The sequence below is a fragment of the Periplaneta americana genome, chromosome 1, assembly GCF_040183065.1.
Source record: "Periplaneta americana isolate PAMFEO1 chromosome 1, P.americana_PAMFEO1_priV1, whole genome shotgun sequence".
NCBI classification, from domain to species: Eukaryota; Metazoa; Arthropoda; class Insecta; order Blattodea; family Blattidae; genus Periplaneta; species Periplaneta americana.
This window is the reverse complement of record NC_091117.1, coordinates 207576769-207599001: the sequence shown is the minus strand read 5'-3', so window position 1 is coordinate 207599001 and position 22233 is coordinate 207576769. Positions and strand designations below refer to the sequence as shown.

General features: G+C 36.1%; 1 protein-coding gene across 1 annotated transcript in view; it reads right to left on the bottom strand.

The window, feature by feature from the left end:
* Nucleotides 1-22233, bottom strand: part of LOC138706754 (uncharacterized) — a 178099-nt gene that overhangs the window by 6696 nt on the left and 149170 nt on the right. The window contains exons 3-4 of the mRNA XM_069836413.1: nt 19091-19228; nt 2772-2924 (exon numbers count right to left, since the gene is read on the bottom strand). Of these exons, the coding sequence (XP_069692514.1) occupies nt 2772-2924; nt 19091-19228 (291 nt within the window). The remainder of the gene's footprint in view (nt 1-2771; nt 2925-19090; nt 19229-22233) is intronic.

Here is a 22233-nt window from a genome sequence, read left to right as displayed (position 1 = left end):
GATGTTTCTCAGTAATTTCAGATGATGTGTCTTCTGTTGAACAATTTTCTCTTTGTGTGTGCTATAAAAGATGAATGGCTTGCAAGGGTACAATATATATATATATATATATATATATATATATATATATATATATATATATATATATATATATATATATATACACACAGGATGAAATTGAAATCACTTTTCAGATTGAAAGGGATGATAGGGTACTCTGAAATTAATAGAAAATCTATATTACATTTAGTGATTAAATGCATGATTAATTAGAAAATTAAGTTTGAGGTTTCAGCAGTCTGGCAACATCACCGCTAACACACTCTTCTCGTGATACAGATGTAAGAGGTCAACGAACTCGGTATGTCTCGCTAGATGAGCTGTTCTTTGGCGCTGTGTTGCAGCCAACTCGCATTGTGCAGTGGCTTGAATTTAGAGATATTTAAAATTATACACGAAAACCGTCCACACTATTGAAACATACCAGTAGGGTATATTATTAGTTTTCCTATCGATATGGACCAGTGGCGGCTGGTGGTTTGAAAATATGGTGGTGCACAATGGATATCGAAGAGGAGTTAAACATACTTTACTTTAAAGTTTAAAACCGTGTATACCTGAGGGCGTATACATATAAAGCTAATTTATATGCAATTAATAAGTAAAATGACTAAATACAAGCATACCTGTTTATACAGAAAGTCCAAAAGTGACAGGGGTCGTGGACGGACCTCTCTATATTGCGATTTACCCTCATGAAAAACATTTGAGCAAAGAATCGTCATCAGAATGCTACCAAGTACCAAGTGCAACGTTTTCGTTCATAAAATTCAAATGCAGCTTTCGTAGGCTGTCGGGAGATAGCAGCACTTATTGTCAGAACGACAACTCTTACAACTTTAAAAGCAAAATACAAGCTCCTTTATGTATTGTGCTGTTTGTGTGCATGTAGATTGAGAAAGTAATGTGCGAAATATGCGACTGTTCGTTGCACAAGCCGAATGAATACATTTTTCATGCTTATTACTTCGGACAAATGTCTAGTTGAAACAGATACTTTCCCAGTGAATTTAGTTTCTTCTGCACTGACGTTGGTGTCCATGTCAGGGAGTGCGACAAACCGTTCTCAATGAGGAAAGCCGTAGACCACGCCTTTAACCCCCCTGTCCCCACACTAGCCGAACATCTCTATAAACTACCTTCCCTAGGTTTCAACATCTTTGAAAACCAAGAGGCTTGGAGGCTCCTGCATACGTACAAAAAAAAAAAAAAGACGCCAGCTGCAGATAATCATGAATGAAAATTGTAAAATAAAATTATATTTTTAATAGTAACAAAGCCGGGAGATTAGGAAAGTTACTGGGGGGGTGTACAAACCTGCAACCCCCTTGAGAAGCCGCCACTGATATGGACAAAAATCACGATCCTACTCGCAATAGTTACGGAATAAGAGGTTGTTAAACATTTGGGAAAAATTATATTATAGTTTTTTGTTACATACATACAACATGAACTATTCGCTCTGAAAATATGCAAGACTATGTCACTTCCACCTTGTGTGTGTGTGTATGTGTGTGTGTGTGTGTGTATATATATATATATATATATATATATATATATGAGAAATTTTTACAATTTATGTCTCTAGAGAATGTAAAAAGTGAAAGTTTAGCACAAACAATTGGATGGGCTAAGACAGTGTGATATCAACACAGAATATCTAAAAGGTCAAGGGTACAATGGGGCCATTGCCATGAGTGGCCCAACTATTTGCCTTATGCTCACTATGGCATGTTCTCGAGGTACCAATAGGCCCATTGAAAGTGCTTTCAGATAGGGCTACCAACACTCAAAGACTGCTAAATTATAAATATCACTAAGGCATCACTAAAATCGCATACAGAAGTGAAAGTATGGGGACTTGGCTTGAGAATGAAAAATTCATTCCATTTTATTGGAAATACATAATAAAAAGTCTGGCTGTGAGGGGGGAGGGGCTTAGTCCCCTAGGCCCCCCTTCCCCATAGACGCGTCACTGTGGAATGAAAATCAATATAGGTTGTATCATTAAAAAAATACATAACTTTGTAACACTCTGTATAATTGTCACTACTCCAAACTGTAGATTATGGACAACCCCATCATTTGAGTCTTCTCTGTACTTTCTTAAAATTAGAGGACATTATAATTTTTCTTTTTAAAAGTTAATATATTTCTGTTTATTTCTACTCTTAATTAAGTTTCATACTTCTTTCTCACAAATTCATAGACGACCCAGAATGTCATAGTGTTGACTTGCGTGGACTAAAATTTTTAAGAGTAGTAATCTTCATGAAGTATTGTTGTAGAGGGAAACATTTCATTTCAATTTCTTTTGTAAACTAAAACCTGTGTTTGAAAGAAATTATTTCTGACTATGTGGTGCTAAGGAATTTCCAAGTTGTGGTATTTAATTCCGGGAGGATTGGTAATGAATTGTTAATGCTCATTGAAGAACGTCGAGAATTGATATTACTTTCTTCTTATTGAACTAAAACAAATGTTCACTGTAAGATGTTTGTCTTGATATACAGTTCATACTTACCACTAACATTCAGGCGAGGTTTTCATGCATCAATCATGCCTCAGACTTGAATATTTATAACAAAAAGACAGTGCCTTATTTCTAATGCATGCAGCTTTCATTTATACAGTACATCTAGTGACATATTTGTGACACCTGAAAAATGTATTACTATTAACTTGGTGGGTAGGTGCTGGGTGGATGTTACCTTTGCTGTTCTTAGCTGCTTTATTTTTACACTTCTTAGTGATCTGTCGGCTCTGTTCACATGAGGGATCGCTGTTAGCCTTTAAGCTGTCACTCCGTGTCATTTGGTTTTGGGCTGAGCACTCACTCCACGCCCCCTTCTCATATCGGCATGCTGCGAGCAAAATGGGCATTCATTATTACATGCCCAATTTTATAGCCAGGCTGCCACTATCTTCCACTGAGCAAATTCATATGCTTAACAAGTAATTTGCTCTATGCTCGAGTGGACAACTTGAATGAAATACTTTTCAATAATTATCACCATCAAATCTGACAGAGAGTGTAAGTGACTACTGATTTATTATTTATTAATTACAATATCTGTTTCATCTTATTAATCACATTAATTTGTCTGACTTTTATTATTGTTAGCCCAGATGGATTGTCTACACATATGGATGGATGGATGGATGGATGGATGGATGGATGGATGGGTAGGTGGATGGATGGATGGATGGATGGATGGATGGATGGGCGGGTAGGTGGATGGATGGGTAAGTGGGTAGATTAGTCGGTAGGTATATGAATTATTTTACTGATTAAATTTTCAACTTCTTTACTGTGTTAATTTTTAGGATTTACCTTGCTTGACTAGTTTCGAAGTCTCGTTGTTTATTGTCAAAAGCCTAGTGGAGATCCTGCGCTATCTTCAGGTTTCTTGTTGTGATGGGATGTGTTCATAATTGTGTCGAAAATGGTGTGTGTTTTGAAATTGAGTTGAGTGTTCAGGATGTGGGTGTATTTTTGTATCTTAGCATGCAGGCTTTCACGGCCGGTGTCTAGTTGAAACGGAGCTTTCGGGCTAAAATGCCATGGTCTACTGGTGCAGATGTTACCAGATGTTTCGTCTACTACTGCGGCAGACATCTTCAGTGGTTAGGTATCCTTGGTCGAAGTCTTCTGCTCGGGATACCTGTAGCAACTGATAACCTGACTGGTTGCTTGTCCTTATTTATAGAGCCGGGGATTGGACTTGGTGTTCCGTATTTCATACTTAGGAATCGTGGGATGACTCCTGTGTCTCGGCATCGTAGAAGGGAGGTCAGAGAACCTAGGAGTTGAGGAGTTGGAATACCAAGTCCAATCCCCGGCTCTATAAATAAGGACAAGCAACCAGTCAGGTTATCAGTTGCTACAGGTATCCTGAGCAGAAGACTTCGACCGAGGATACCTAACCACTGAAGATGTCTGCCGCACTAGTAGACGAAACATCTGGTAACATCTGCACCAGTAGACCACGGCATCTTAGCCCGAAAGCTCCGTTTCAACAAGTATTTTTGTATGTTTATAAATTTCATATTGTTCTAGGGTGTAAAGTTTCTGGTTTTTTTGGCTGGATGTGTAGTATTTTGATGTCAGTGTCTATGTTGCTGTAGCTGTGGTTGGAGTTTGTGATGTGTTCTGCGTAGGTTGAATTATTGTGTGGTTTGGTTATGGTGGTGATGTGTTCTTTGTAATGTGTTTGAAATGATGTTACATTACAAAGAACATAGCACAGCCATAACGAAACCACACAACAATTCAACCTGCGCAGAACATACCACAAACTCCAATCACAGCTACAGCAACATAGACAATGACATGAAAATACTATACATCCATCCAAAAAAACCAGAAACCTGACACACTAGAACAATACGAAATTTATTAACATACAAAAACACACCCACATCACATCCTGAACACTCAACCCAAATTCAAAACACACATCCTTTTCGACACAATCATGAACACATCTCACCACAACAAGAAACCAGAAGATAGCTCGGGATCTCCACTCTCCACTAGGATTTGGACAATGAAGCACAAGACTTCAAAACTAGTCAAGCAAGGTAAATCCTAAAAATTAACACAGTAAAGAAGGTGGAAATTTAATCAGTGATATATAAGTGTTAAAAGTGTATATAGAAAAATGAAGGATTATTTTAATAAGAGAAATATGCTATTTTTGTATGATGAAATGGCATGCACTGGAGGGCCACTTACCATTGAAAACATGCAATATCAAAAGAATAATTTACATGGTATAAGCAACAGGACTAATAAACATAATTTAAGTACAATATACTCGTACATACTGTCCGCCCTTGTGGTTATGTCGCAGGGTCGTCGAAATGGGACCCTTTTCTTTAAATTATTTTATGCTCGACCAGGCTGAAATGTAGTAATTATACACCTGGTACCAGTGTACCAGTCCTTTAATGCATGTCATTAAAGTACACCTATTCATTAAAGTTCAGGTTTTCGATTATTCTCGGATATGCAATCGAAAGACAATGAGGGAAATGTCATGGAGGCTGGAAATCCAATACTGTCGCAGAAGGTTATGTTCTGTTACTATAATAATTAGCGTTAATTGTAAATAATATTCAAATAAATTCAATTTGTCATCTCGTTTTTCAATTCTAAATCAGTTTCAAGGTTATATCAAGATTAATGTTTATTTTACTCTCTAGATTATACCAAGGTCAGTGACATTTGTTTCTCGGAAAAATTCAATACTTTCGCGTCTGCGCACATCTCACAATTTACGAGATATTGCACAAGGTCAGTTCCGCTCCCCAGTCAGATAAGAATAACATGAATACTTATGAATAATTTTAAGTTAGAAATATGGTAGAGCATAAAACGTCGTATGAAACTTGCCTATAATGGTAATTAAGACGCTCGTATGAAAATTATGAAACTCGCGCTCGTTTCATAAACAAACATACTCGCGTCTTAATTACTATCATTATAGGCTCGTTGCATAATGTACTATTAAACAGTTGTATAATATTACGTAGAAGTCCAATTCATTACAGAAAATATTTTCAGGAAAGAGCCTAACAGCACAGCCTCTAGCCTCTACAGAGAGGTCAGCAGAAATGGGTGGGGGAACCAGAATGCGACATAACCACTCGGGCGGATGGTAGTTAGTTTTTACATACTCTTAAGTAATGTAGAAACATCATTTCTTTATAAAAATATGAAAGTAAAGGAGAGCACAGTTGTGTCTAAACATTATTAGGACAATACTATAATACACATTTATTACAAAAAAAATAAAATGACACAATGGGCACGAATAAATATGTATGGTACAAAAGAATAGGTACTTAAACCGTGATGCAGTATATTAGAATTTATACACTCTTGGCTCTGTAAAATTATGTGATGTTAAAAAGTAATAACTATTCCTAAGCATTCCGAATTGCATGTTTTATACAAACCTACACACTGCAAATGAGCTATTTTATTCAATAGGCCTATTGATTTAAAACATTTAATATTAACAATGAATATTAGAGGAGAAAAATTCGCTCCAGTGCTGGGAACCGAACCCGGGTCCTTGGTTCTATGTATCAAGCACTCTAACCACTGAGCTATACCGAAGTTTGATCCACAGTACCGGATCGAATCCCTCCCCTCTAGTGTTTTTCCCGTTGTGGCCTTACTCCATGTTCGACATACATATTATATTGACATAGGCCTATATTAAGTCACCTGGTGGCCGGGATTCCACAGTATATGCACCGTTGGGCGAAGAATCTACGTAAAGATTAATTTTTGGTCCTACAGAATTTATCTGTTATGGTAACAATGATTATTATTACAGGAGAAAAATTTGCTCTGGTGCTGGGGATAGAACCCATAACAAATAAATTCTGTAGGACCAAAAATTACTCTTTACGTAGATTCTTCGCCCAACAGTGCATATACTGTGGAATCCCGGCCACCAAGTCACTCAATTGAGTGCACTCGTTGTATATTGGCAGTTGAATTAATATAATGTCAACATAATATGTCGGACATGGAGTAAAGCCACATAGTGAAAAACACTCGAGGAAAGGGATTCGATCCGGTACTGGGCAGTGGTTAGAGTGCTTAGTACGTAGAACGAAGGACCTGGGTTCGATCCCCGGAGCAGGAGCAAATTTTTTTCTCCTCTAAATCATTGTTACCATAACAGATAAATTCTGTAAGACCAAAAATTAATCTTTACGTAGATTTAATATTAAGATTTAACAGAATCTATAAGAACACCTTATCAGTAATTTATAACTTTTTTAAATTAAGATAAGACAAAAATTCACAGCAACTTATCAATTAACAATAAAAGCAATTAAACTGCAGATTTGAAGTTGATCATGCTGTATATTACTGTGAGCACTTGAGCTTTACTGTTTATTATGTATTCACATTTTATTACATTTAAACTAGATATCACCTGAAGGTATTATGTAGGTTAGTTTTTAAATGTCGTTCTTGTTAATACATTACATCAAGATTTATAATATATTTATTTTAGAAAATAATACACCGTGTTCCGCTTAGAGGGATCGGGAAATAAATGCTCACCATTTAAAATTAGATGAAGATATTGTGTGATTTACAGCTGACAAGATGCAGAAACTGTCCAAGTTTATGTAACAATAGTTTAAAAACAGCTACATGTTCATGCGCATGCGCACCATTGTTTAACGCGGAAACAAGTCTGACGCAATTCAGTAGAGCATTCCGTCATTTTTTTAGTTGGTTATTTAACGACTCGGTCATTTAGTGTCAATGAGATTTGTGATAGCATATGGTATTTGGCGAGATGAGGCCGAGGATTCGTCATAGATTACCTGACATTCGCTCTTTATGACCTACCCTATTCAACATCTACTTGGAGGATTTAGTAGGAGGAAGAATATTTTCTGATGATACGGCATTGTTAGCAGAAGAGAGGACGATACTAAGGGATATGCTACTGGAGCTAAATGACAGCTGTGAACAATATGGGATGAAGGTAAATGCAAACAAAACGAAGACCATGGTTATCGGAAGAAAAACAAAGAAGGTTAACATTCGAATTCTAATTGAGGCAGTAGAGCAAGTGGACAGCTTCAAATATTTGGGGTGTACTATAAGGAGTAACATGAGCTGCTGCCAGGAAGTCAAAAGGAGGATAGCAATGGCCAAGGAAGCTTTGAATAGAAAAGGGGGCATCTTCTGGAGAAAGAACTAAGGAAGAGACTAGTGAAGTGCTTTGTGTGGAGTGTGGCATTGTATGGGACAGAAACATGGACATTACGACGACGTGATGAGAAGCATTTGAATCCTCTAGATTCAAAATCCGCTATATCCACTTTAAAAAATTAAAGGATGTTAAGAGTAACTGGTGGGAAATAGAGGGAATTTTCAAACTAACAGTGACTTTTAACAAACATTTTGCTTTAAATTTAGCGGATTTTTTAATCCAAACTATAAAAATCATTAGAATTCATTCTTAGCAAATAGTATGTAGGCATAACTCAGTTCTGGACAAAATGGTGTTTAGGGGGTTGTGAATCTAGAGGATTCATTTGAAATGTGGATATGGAGAGAACGGAGCGTGTGAAATGGACAGACTAATAAGAACTGAAGCTGTGTTGGAAAGAGTGGGCGAAGAAAAAAATGTTGCTGAAACTGATCAAGAAAAGAAAAGAGAATTGGCTGGGTCACTGGCTGAGAAGAAACTGCCTTCTGAAGGATCCACTAGAAGGAATGGTGAACGGGAAAAATGTTTGGGATAGAAAAAGATATCTGATGATAGACGACATTAAGATATATGGATCATATGCGAGACTAAAGAAAGGTAGAATTCAGGAAAGACTGGAGAATGCTGTGTTTGCAGTGAAAGACCTGCCCTTCGGCAGAAAACTACGAATGAATGACAGCATCATTTTGGGTAAATGCTATTTAGACAATGATAATTAATATTAAAATGGAGAATGACGGTGGAATTTTGAAAGGAGAGAAAAACCTGAGGAACCTTGGCTTTGCCCACCACAATAAAACACCTCCGTCGCCGGGATTCGAACCCGGGTTCACAGTCATCTTGAGCCAGTGTTATGCCAACCAAAGTACCGAGGTGGCTAGTCGCAAAGTTAGTAGAGAATCAAGATTTTAACTTTATGACCTTTTTCAGTTCTAAGTAAAAATGCTTCCATCTACTTAATTGGAAGTAGTACAGCTGGCGCCAGCGTTTTTGGCGTGTGTCCTAGAGTATAGTGCCCAGTTTGTGAGCATGTTGCTAGTGCAGCTGAGAATGGTACCACTTCCTATACACGTCACATCAGCCATTTGTCAAACACAGTTGTTAGACTGACTGCTGCAAAGGTAAAATACTCGTACGTAACATTCACATTACTTATTTCACATGCCAAAAACGGTGACGCGGAGTATAACCCAACTCTGGAATTTATATTTGACCGGATATGGAGGTGTCAGCTTCTTAGAAACACGCGGTCTTGTCTTCCCGTGCAGTCCACTTTTCCTCTCGGCAGGTGGTCCTGCCAGTCCATCTGTCAATTGCTCATGGAAGTGCGGTTAAGTGAGGTTGTAATTTCAGACGTACTTGTGCACTTTATGTTTGTGTTGCCCTACCAACCGACTTACGCTGCCGTGGTAATGTGAAGCAAGGCTATTGTAACGACAGAACTAATAGGGAAGAGGGCAATTTTCTTATTAGTGGCTGTGGAGCAACACCCGGCCGAGCTGCGAGTGATGAAAGCTCGGATAAAGGTTCTAACTGCTGCCAGGAGTAGGTTTCAGGCACACAGTCACCGTGATTGCCATTTCATTGGTCTACTTAACTTATTGATATTGCTACTCTGGCGCGTAAGGCCCGATTGTGTAAACCATTTAATCTTAGATCAGAGGTTAAACTGATCCTTGTTTCAGCTGAACTTGGAATTTTGTGTTATATAAAGTCTAATCTGAGATTAATTTGTCTCAACTGAAGTCAACTTTGACTGAAGAAATTTCTCCGATTAAGTTAGATGATCCAAGTTCAGTTATTTCTTTTGTGTTTGAAATATACGAGTGACAGATTGTGCAAATAAAATATCCATTATTATTGATAATATTAATAGATATGATACGTACATTTATATATATTTCTTTCAATTTCTTGCCTTAATACACAAACAATCTTATATTTTATAAGGCTCTATCGTGTTCAGCAGTATCAAATAACATAACCTATAATTATAATATGTGTATAACAACCATTAATTATTAATGGATATGATAGGTACATTAATACATTTTCAATTAACTGTATTACTAAACGAAAATTGTCGTTTTATAAAGCTTTATTATGTTTAGCAGTATCAAACACCATAACATGATAACAACTCGTTGAACAGTTAACCTTCTTCTTATTGTCCGCCATTATTTACATTGCACAAAAAACCAGTGTCTCCAACAGAGTGTACGGAAAGTCGCCAAAAAGTAGTTGTAAAGTCGCTAGATTTTTCATTATCAAAATAGAAAGATAAAAGTTTGTCACTATGGGGTGCTAAAAAGGTCACTAAATCCCTACTTAAGCAATATAAAAGTTAAAAGAAATTGTTGTTGAAAAAGAGTTAAAGTCGTTAGATTGGCAACACTGAACAAACCTGTCCGCGCATCACGTATTTCACCTGTTTATGCGATGTTGCCAAATCCTTTTCACGTGAACTTAGATTGCATTTGAACCAAGGTAATTTGATTGCAGAAAAGTTTTAAACAATAGAAGAAGTGTCTGAACTCGGTTTACTTTTCGATCTTCGATCAAAGTTGATCTTTAGTCAGGGAGTTTTATACAAGAAGTTCATGTGACTGGCCATGTGAATGTAGTGCTAAAAACTAATGTATTTTTTAAGATTCAGACTTTTAGGAGTTATATGATGATAGAGATTTTTTGGAATGCCATAGGGCAGCGTTTCTCAAACTATGGTCCTCGGACCACCTGTGGTCCTCGAGGTCTGCCCTTGTGGTCCTTCAAAAAAGACAGGCCAGAACTGACATTTTATGAAATTTATTTACCCTACACGTCTATCGACTTCCCACTCTGTTCTCAGCAACAAAAGGACGATTTAAAGCACTATGAACGTGGTGTTTCTTGCCATCTTTTCCCTCCACATCTGGCGCCGTGGCTGTAACCCAGCTAGGGACCATCCGAATTCATAACGGAATCAAAGTATGGAACCTTTTCATGTATTTATGATTTCTTAATAGTTTTGGGTAGTGTGCACATTGAAATGGTCACGTACTGTACGTCGTACACCAATAAAAGAACATGCAAAATTGCATCTTTACATGTTGAATTTTTTTTTTATTTGGGCTATTTTACGACGCTGTATCAACATCTAGGTACATGAATAACTTATTGATATTGCTACTCTGGCGCGTAAGAAGTTCATGTGACTGGCCATGTGAGTGTAGTGCTAAAAACTAATGCATACCCGGCCCCGGAACAATTTTTCCCTAAAAAATTATTCAAATCAACTTTACAGGGAGTTATACCTGAAAGCTTGATTTGCATCTAGGTACATGTTGAAAATCGGGCATGTTTCTGCATTAATTTTTTTTATTTGTTTTTCCAGATGACGATATAAGAAATGAATAATTTCGGGGGAAAAATTGTTCCGGAGCCGGGTATCGAACCCGGGACCTTTGGTTTAACGTACCAACGCTCTACCACTGAGCTACCCATTCAAATCAACTTTACAGGGAGTTATACCTGAAATCTTGATTTGCAGGATATAAGAAATTTTCTTCTATTAACATTAACTTAATTAGTTAATATTAATATAAAATTAATTTATTAAATTAATTTTAATTAACTATTTCTACATTAAAATATAAGTATACTGGTATTAAAATATGCTACGAAAATGATAAATTTGCTTTCGAAGTGAACAAGAGTAAGGTGGTCCGCGGAACTGTTCTGACTTGAAAAAGTGGTCCCCACTTCAGAAAAGTTTGAGAAACGCTGCCAAAGGGGAACCGGAGCTCCAGGATAAAACCTCAGTGTTACCTGGATCATTATTATTATTATTATTATTATTATTATTATTATTATTATTATTATTATTATTATTATTATTATAATTTTATTACTATTATCTTTACTAATACAATTGGAATCTAATATAATTAAACCTAGGTGCTGGATAATTGAAATATTATGATGAAACATTGCTTTATATAAATGATGATGCTGTTTTGTACCAATGTGTCTCTTTAATGGGTTATGTGCTAATATCAACAACTAATGCTTTGTGCATGCACATGACAGGGAATACAATCATGCGTCTTGCAGATGTGGCAGCAATCAACAATAAGCAGCAACATCTGTTGCTTGTCATCACATCGTGCAACATGGCACTAAGTCTAATAAGTGGATCTCGAACACACGTATGTGCCGGTAGTAGGTTCCACTTGTGTCAGTTACTTTAATAAAAAATGGAATGATATTCGTCCGTCCCTCGCCGTGGCGTCGAGGTTTAAGGCATCCCGCCTAGGACTCGCGTTACGGAATGCGCGCTGGTTCGAGTCCTCATGAGGGAAGAAATTTGCTCATGAAATTTCGGCCAGTGTGTGGGACCGGTGCCCACCCAGCATCGTGATGCACTTGGGGAGCTACGATAGGTAGCGAAATCCGGTTGCGAATACCAGCTATAACGGCTGGGGTGGATCATCGTGCTAACCACACGATACCTCCATTCTGGTTGGATGATCGTCCACCTCTGCTTCGGCATGTGGGCGTGAGGCCAGCAGCCGGCTGGTCGGTCTAGGCCCTTCACGGGCTGTAGCGCCACGGATTATTATTATTATTATTATTATTATTATTATTATTATTATTATTATTATTATTATATTCGTCCTAACGTAATTGGTTCTTTATAATACTAGAAACTGCCATTTTGGACTTATTTGTGCCTTTGTCACATAGCTCTTGTAACGCATATTACTATTAAAGATAGCTAGGGAAACTTAATTGTTGTATGTAAGTTTATCGATTACTACTTTAAAAATTAAAGTGGGCGGACACTATTTCTATTTGGCTGAAGAAATGCTCGAGATTTTTTAAATCTTTATTAATTTAGATTCGCGTAATGTAAAATAAGCTTTTCTTATTGGCTGTACATGTGTTTCTGCAACACTATTCAAAACATAGCTAAATGGCATTTGACTTTTTTTTTTTTTTTTTGCTCTTTACTGAAGGAAACTTCCACCAGAATTAATGACATTACTTACGGTTAAACCTGTATGTTCCGTAATTACCTCACCAATAATAAGTGTGCACTCCCGGTGCAGATAGTGTGTAAAATTTTCAACATTTTAAAGGAACTTTATGGAGTGACTAAAACTATTGGAAACACCTTCATTTGCTTATGGTAACGTGACTATTAATAATGCAATAACATGATATGTATTAATTTTTGGCAAAAACTCAGAGTTTTAACTGGCACATTACAAACACTCATGGCCGGTTTCTCCAAGTATTGTTAGAAAATTTAACGACTGTTAAACTCTAAACAGTTTGTTAATTAATAAAATTGTATGTTTTCAACACCAGTTTGATTTAACAGATTGTTAACAGTTTGTTAACTCGTTTAACAGTAAGTTAAATATGGCCGATGTCTCCACAGCTGTTCAAACAGAAGTTGCGAAATTAATACTTTGTGTCTCTCTGTATGGAATGGTTAGCATATGACTGGTAATATAACATTTAAAAAATACTTTGGACTGTTTAAATACATCACTGTTATTTTATTTCTTTCGTATTTCGTATCCATAATAGCAATGAGGAAATATAACCTTACTTTGTAATTATTATTCAGCACGTCACCTAAAACAACCTAAAACTTTCATTTGTCAACTGTTTGTTTATGGAGCGTGGCCTACTATAACAGGTTGTCATTTTATGCAAGTTTCATGACTCACTCTATAATATAGAATTTAAAGATTATTTTTAGCGAATCAAAAATTGTCTTACATGTGTAGAATCATTATCAACTGCTGTTGAGTAGTTAAAATAGTGCTAACAGACGTTATAGTTAAGTATTGGTTATCTTAAAATTATGTTGAACAAATTGAAAATAAATTAACAAAGCGTTAAAAATAAACAGACTGTTAATTTAACATTCGTTAAGCAAAATTAAACATTATTTGGACAAACTGGCTATCAGTGTGAGAACTCCGCCGCCCATCACAAATCAAACAGATGGTCACATTCTTGCCACAGTATTACCAACATACCGTGTTTATGGTTACAACTGTAGCAATGATTTTTTGTCTTAATGGTTGGTCTTATGGCAGAGATAGCACATATACGGCGTCCTTTACATACCCCCAAAGAAAGAATTCGCATTGTATCAGGTATCGTGACGTGAAAGCCCAAGTACGGTAGGTCAGGTCAGTAGCGGTAACACATCCAATCCAACGATGCGGCAGATGTGAGCGAAACGCGGTTTTCTTTGTGGAAATGAAGCGGGGCGCCATGTTGTCGGAAAGGGAAGACAGTACGGAACAAAGTTTACGCCGTTGTTACTGAGTTTGCCTTCGCAAGTTGCAGAACGCAAACAAGTTGTGTTGCAGAGTCTAAATTTTGTCATACTGTCTCCCCTGACGCCGCAAGTATATAACAGATTTCTCGCGTTAATGAAACGGAAACTTTTAAAGTTTTGCTGACAGTAACAAAATTGACGCATATCATGTCACTCTATCATTAATAATTGCTTTATAAGAAGCATGTGAAATTGTTTCCATTATGTTGAATCACGGTGTGTAAAAGAACACCATATTTAAGAAATCGTCAATTGTTATATTATATAAAAAAAACCAAACACTTCAGCACATAAAAATTCACCAATGTTAAAAATGTGTTCAAAATTCAATGAAATATGTAAAACATGGGAGCTAGATTTCAGCTTTTCTTACGTGAAATATAAACATTTTCTTATTACTATACTGAAGGTAGTTGATTTTAAATAATATTGCGAGAATTTTACTTGAAGTAAGTAAAGCCATAGGTTTGGAAGTAAATCCCGAAAAGTCAAAGTATATGATAGTGTCTCGTGGTCAGAATATTGTACGAAATGGAAGCATAAAAATTGGAGGTTTATCCTTCGAAGAGGTGGAAAAATTCAAATATCTAGGAGCAGCAGTAACAAATATAAATGACACTCTCGAGGAAATTAAACACAGAATAAATATGGGAAATGCCTGTTATTATTCGGTTGAGAAGCTTTTGTCATCTAGTCTGCTGTCAAAAAATGTGAAAGTTAGAATTTATAAAACAGTTATATTACCGGTTGTTCTGTATGGTTATGAAACTTGGACTCTCACTTTGAGAGAGGAACAGAGATTAAAGGTGTTTGAGAATAAGGTTCTTAGGAAAATATTTGGGACTAAGAGGGATGAAGTTACAGGAGAATGGAGGAAGTTACACAACGCGGGACTGCACATATTGTTTTCTTCACCTGACATAATTAGGAACATTAAATCCAGATGTTTGAGATGGGCTGGGCATATAGCACGTATGGGCGAATCTAGAAATGCATATAGAGTGTTAGTTGGGAGACCGGAGGAAAAAAGATCTTTTGGGAGGCCGAAACGTAGATGGGAGGATAATATTAAAATGGATTTGTGTGAGTTGGGATATGATGATAGAGACTGGATTAATCTTGCACAGGATAGGGACCGATGGCGGGCTTATGTGAGGGTGGCGAAGAACCTCCGGGTTCTTTAAAAACCATTTGTAAGTAATTAAACGTATGATAGCCATCAAAACAAAAGCGAGCAATCTCCTTAAAAGTCAAAATTATGTCAATGTGTATATAAAGTACATATTTGAAAACTATTTTCTATAGACAATAAAAAAAATGTACATTTATCGCATTAAATATTTTTACTTTATAACTACTGAGACTTTATTTTATTTTTATATTTAACATTCTTTATGTTTGCGTTTCTAAATTCAACACAAATATATGTGAATAAGGCTTTTTTGTTTTATTTTGTAAATCATCTCTCTAACCCCTCAGCTCTTTGCACGACCCCCCAGAGGGTCGCGACCCTCACTTTGGATACCACTGACTTAATACCTATTATTATCAACAGTAATCTCACTAGAGCTTTTGATTTATCTAGAGAAAATCAAAACTCGAGTGGGATTTAATTGACTATTACACGATTAGAAGAAAGTATATAAAGATTATAAGTAACAAAGTACTCCAATACAATAAAATATTAATTGACTTACGAAAATAAACTTGTCTTCAAATATATTATTGCACCATTACGCAAGATGGCAGTTGGGCCAACTATGGAATCTTCATTGAACTCTGTAGACGGTTACTAGTCAAGAAGGGTTTGTTGATTCAGTTTCGTTTTTATTAAAACATTTGCATTCCACTTCAATCTTCCGGATCCCAGTAATCAACGTCACTTGACAGATGATTTTCAATAAATCTCAGTAATAAACAATCTCTGATACGTGACTATCCATAATATCATATAGCAGAAGCTATGACATAACCTAAATAATATACACAAGTGTTAGAAAAGTTTTAATTAACGACGATGACATAAATAAATAAACATGAATAATTTTAAAAGGAATAATTATTGAATGTACAATTTTCAAATTTGAATGTGGTTGGTGGTTTAATTGATGTTATATTGGACGTGTGCGTAATAGAAGTGGAACTCGTTGATTTAGGCCTACATGGTGTATTCAACTTATTCAGGATTTCCGAATGAATAATTTTAAAAGGAATAATTATTGAATGTACAATTTTCAAATTTGAATGTGGTTGGTGGTTCAATTGATGTTATATTGGACGTGTGCGTAATAGAAGTGGAACTCGTTGATTTAGGCCTACATGGTGTATTCAACCTATTCAGGATTTTCGAGTGGTGCTCTTCATTTATTTGTAAATAGGATTTCAGAAGATGCATAGGTATGATCAGTGATTTTTATTAATTCTTGTTCTTGAATGCCAATGCGAGTCATATTTGAAACTGCTGTGCATCGACTGGAGTGGTTTGTAATTTTATATATATTTTTGACGTCCAGACCAGCGCAGTTTCAAATGTTGGCAAACAAAGAAACAAATGCTAGGGACGCGATAAAATTAAACAAATGCTAGGGACGCGATAAAATTGTGCGATAAGCAGCCATGATTGGTTGAAATACGTCCTTTCGTACCGTTTTATTGGTCAAAAGTAGGATGACGTAGTAAGAGTGTAATAGTCACTTAAAAATATATACGAAAGGAGTGTATTTAATTTGATTAACATTTATATATTCGTAAATATTCATATACTCACTCTAATAAAATTACTATTATTGTTCAGTTGTGTTTTTTTATGCGTACTCAGCGAATGCCTTATTTTTCTGTGTTCTATAATTTAGTCTTTATTTTTATTTTCGTGTGCTCCGTGTAACACAAATATTTTCATAAAACAAACGATGTTTTTAGTGAAGCAACAATATGCGCCTGTTAGCAGTATTTCCGTGTACAGTATTTGCAAGACGAATAACACAACATTTATATATTACTTACAGGTTTAGCCATACGCATGCAAAAGAGAAATTTTGGATAGACGTAACACCATTACAGCCAGGCAACATTCAAAACATAGCGCTTCCGTTGTCGACTCGCGCCTGACGTCATTGTTCCACATGACTTAATCCCTACTCCAGTCTGACCGGTAGGACAATTTGATTTCTGCGCACTTTGAAAAGCATGTTGCCGGGCTATAGTTTCCCTTTTCTATCTACGCACTTAGACCACTTATTAGAAATACTTGTTTCCAGAACTATTAAAAACAACGTACTGTTATGAAAATGAGGCCTATATTGATATATTAATTAATTGATTAACTAGCGGACTTACTCGAGTTAATTATGTAAGATTTGTGCGGCATACAGCTGTTTCAATGCTTCACGCACCATCCTCAGAGCCTACTAGATCTCGGCGTCATCTCGAAATTCTCTGCCTGTTATGTGGGTGTGTTTGATTGTTGAAAGGTGTTAAAGAGTGGAGTCAAATAGTGTGTGTGTACTGAAATTGTTCTGTGTGTAGAGAATTTGATCGGGGTGTGTTCTAGTGTGTTTGTATATTTCGTATTGTTCTAGTGTGTTGAGTTTTTGGTTCTTGGGTTGTATGTGTAGGATTTCCATGTCCGCATTTATGTTATTGTATATATGGTTAGCATTGATTATGTGATCGGCGTATGTAAATGTATTGTGTCCTCTGGTTATTGCTTTAATGTGTTCTTTGTAGCGTGTTTGGAATGATCTGCCTGTCTGTCCTATGTAGAACTTATCGCAACTATTACATGTGAGTTTGTATACACCTGTGTGGTCGTATTTATTTGTTTGTGTTTTTTGTGTGTTAAGATGTCTTTGTAGTGTGTTTTCTGTTCTGTATGGTATGTTGTATTCCTGCTTTCTGAATGAAGATGCGATCTTATGTGTGCTTTTGTTTTCATATGTTAGTGTGATGTATTTCTTATGTTCTTGTGTTTGTGTTGTGTTTGGTGTGTTTTTGTGTTTGTTAAGTTTTTGTTTTGTCTTTCTTATGATGTTGTCTATTATGTTTGGATTGTATCCATTTTCTTGTGCTATGTATTTGATTGTGTTCACTTCTTCATTGTAGTATTGTTGGCTCATGGGTATGTTGAGTAATCTGTGTACCATTGTCCTGAATGCAGCATGTTTGTGTTGTATGGGGTGGTTAGATGTGTTGTGTATGTGTGTGGTGGTGGTGGTGGTTGGTTTTCTGTATATTTTGTAGGTATGTTTGTTGTCAATTTTTATTATGGTGATGTCTAACCAATGCTAACCATACATACAATAACATAAATGCGGACATGGAAATCCTACACATACAACCCAAGAACCAAAAACTCAACACACTAGAACAATACGAAATATACAAACACACTAAAACACACCCCGATCAAATTCTCAACACATAGATCAATTTCAGTACACACACACTATTTGACTCCACTCTTCAACACCTTTCAACAATCAAACACACCCACATAACAGGCAGAGAAGTTCGAGATGACGCCGAGATCTAGTAGGCTCTGAGGATGGTGCGTGAAGCACTGAAACAGCTGTAAGCCGCACAAATCTTACATAATTAACACGAGTAAGTCCGCTAGTTAATCAATTATATTCAAGTGTTAAAAGTAGTGTACGCAAGATTCAAAATCGATTATATATTAAATTCATCATCCCATTTAGAAATATATGAAAACTCATTTTCCACAGAAGCACAATAGTTAAGAATGAAATTAGTATAATTATTCTAGAAACAAGTTTTTCTAATTAATATTTTGTTTATGGTTCTTCTTTCAGCGTGCATTAATATTCAATTTACAAACATTAAGACTGATGGCAAGATCATGTACAGGAAGAGAAATGAGTTGTGCAAACATTCAAAGCGAATCAAACAGTAGGAAGTATAGTACTGTTACCTTTCTTGCACTTCTTCTGGATAGTTTTTGTCTGCTCACACGCATTCTGATCTCCTTTTTTGAGGGTGAGGATTCTAGACCGCATGTTTGTCTTGGGGTCGCAGTCCGACCATGCTCCCTTTACATAGCGGCAAGGATCTGAAATTGTACAAATACAGTGAAAACTATTCCAAATATAACTTTCACACGTTGCATTATTGTTTGTAACTAGAAATAAGTTGAAAGAGTAATGGAACGGAGAAAAATTCTCTCCGGCACCGGGATTTGAACCCGGGTTTTCAGCTCTACGTGCTGATGCTTTATCCACTAAGCCACACCGGATACCCATCCCGGTGTCGGACAGAATCGTCTCAGTTTAAGTTCCAACTCTTGGGTTCCCTCTAGTGGCCGCCCTCTGCACTACGTCATAGACGAGATGGCAGTACGAGTACAGTCGCTATTGCAATTCAAATGGGAATTATGACGTGCCTCCTTATGTAACAACTAGATGGCAGCGTAGTAAACCTGACAAAAGTTGTTAACGTCAAAGCCTATAAGGCCAACCTATCTGGGGTATATATAATCTAGGGTATAACGTACGATTTCAGTGATCATTTTACCAAGTTACCGTAACATTAAATTTAATGTGGTACTTATTTAATAACATAAAATTTACTCTGTCACACGTTAAAAGTGTTAAAATTGTTTAAAAAGGTATTTACCTTCGACAGACGGCCCGTTTCGACGCTATTTGTCGTCGTCTTCAGTGTCTCTTGAACCACTGCTGATTTTGGCTCTGCGATGTGCAGTTGTCGATGGTAGGGGTGGGGGTGTATTGTTCCTATGGTGGGGGTTGGCTGTCTGTATGTTATGACGTATTATGATGTCAAACAATGTGTGTGTATTGAACTGTAGTTGCGTATTAAGTATGTAATGTGGGTGTGCTATTGTGTTCTTATATATTTCGTATTGTTCTAGGATATTTAACTGTAAACTTTTTGGTGTGATGTGTAAAATAACATAATAGATACACTAATAAAAAAGGCAAAACAAAAACAGACCAAACCAACACAAACAGCACGCGAGAATAAATACATAACATTAACATATCACAATACGAATACCCACAAAATCGCAACTTCATTCAGAAAACTAAAGTACAAAATTGCATACAAAACAAATAATACAACACAGAAATACTTAAATAACCACACTAAACATTCAAATATATATAATTCAAATGGAGTTTACAAATTAAAATGCAATAGTTGCCCACATTTTTACATAGGACAGACAGGAAGATCCTTTCATACAAGATACAACGAACATATTAAAGCTATAACCAAACCTTACATTACATCAAATTATGCAGATCACATTATCGACAATAATCATGACTACAATAATATAGAAACAGATATGGAAATTTTACACATCACACCAAAAAGTTTACAGTTAAATATCCTAGAACAATACGAAATATATAAGAACGCAATAGCACACCCACATTACATACTTAATACGCAACTACAGTTCAATACACACACATTGTTTGACATCATAATACGTCATAACATACAGACAGCCAACCCCCACCATAGGAACAACACACCCCCACCCCTACCATCGACAACTGCACATCGCAGAGCCAAAATCAGCAGTGGTTCAAGAGACGCTGAAGACGACGACAAATAGCGTCGAAACGGGCCGTCTGTCGAAGGTAAATACCTTTTTAAACAATTTTAACACTTTTAACGTGTGACAGAGTAAATTTTATGTTTTTAACAAAGTGTTAACGTGAACTTTAATCAATGACTTATTTAATCTGTTGTATCTCATCTTAGAATGAGTGAAGCCACTTTTAATTATGTTAGGCCTATCATTTTTTAATAATGTCTGTAAACTTTTCATAGGCTTTTTTGCTGCTAGCAATCAGTCCCTCATTGACTAACGAACAATACTTAGTAGAAATTGGTTTTCACATGTTTTGTTGTTACTCGTAATGACCAAATGGAAACTACATATAGTCTACAAAGCGAAAAGGGTTCGGTAAAAGTCTAGAATCCCAGATAACGATTTGGAAATGTTGTTGTCCGAATGTAATACCATCTGTACCAGGGGGGAGGTTAACTTTTATGACGAAAGTTGTATCCTTAGTTTGCCGCAATGTGTCGGAGTGGTGTAGCTCAGTCCCAATCGAAATGATGGGAATAAATTGGTTATAACCGTTGTCAATCTGACAGTTTTAAACACAGTTTCATAATATACTATTGTTGCATTATCAAAGTGATTTGTATTTATACTTCGTAGAAGGAGGATGTGAAGCTTTTGATGATGTGCAACTAAACAAGTGAATGTTCTGTTATGCAAGCAGGGTTGCCAGGTGTCCCCGATTTGTCGGGAGATGTCCCTATTTTCATATAAAAGTCTCGGGTCCCGCTTTGATTCGAGACGGGACGCAAAAAGTCCCTCTTTTAGAGAATTAACATCACTTGATTAATTTTATCGTTACATAGTAACTTTTCTTCTAGACCTAAATAATTACATTAAATTTCAGTTAATTTTCTTAACAATGTAGGTTTTCACATTGGAAAAAAAAAACGAATATTTTGGTAAGTGTAAGGTTTGTAGCAGCGAATTCAGTAGTAAATATATGTCTAAACATTTAAAAAGAGAATGAACACAAACTTGTTGAAAATGCTAAAGTTCAGTGATAAATATGTAGGAAGCTCTAAAAATAATATATACTCTATGTTAAATTATGGGTTTGGAGCAGTAATATGCTAAGGCACAAACTAAATATACATTTAAGTATAAATAAATTGTCATTGTTATCAATTAGTAAACAGAAATTTAAATATTTTGTCACATGTGATGCCAGATAGAGCTATTATTAAGTCATTTAAATTAATAATTTGGCATAACATATTATTGCCACAAGCCGTTCAGAAAGACGCCAGAGAAACGTAATGTAACTTACAGCCAGATAAATATTGTTTGTACCTGGATAGCTGTATCTATAATATGTCTTTTATTCAAATTTCAATTTTAAGATTCGTATTACTTTCTTCAGCTGCGGGATAATTTTTTATTTTTATTTTTCTTAATTTATTTTGTATGGTCATGAAAATGTCAACTCTGCCCAAATTCATATCACACTTTCT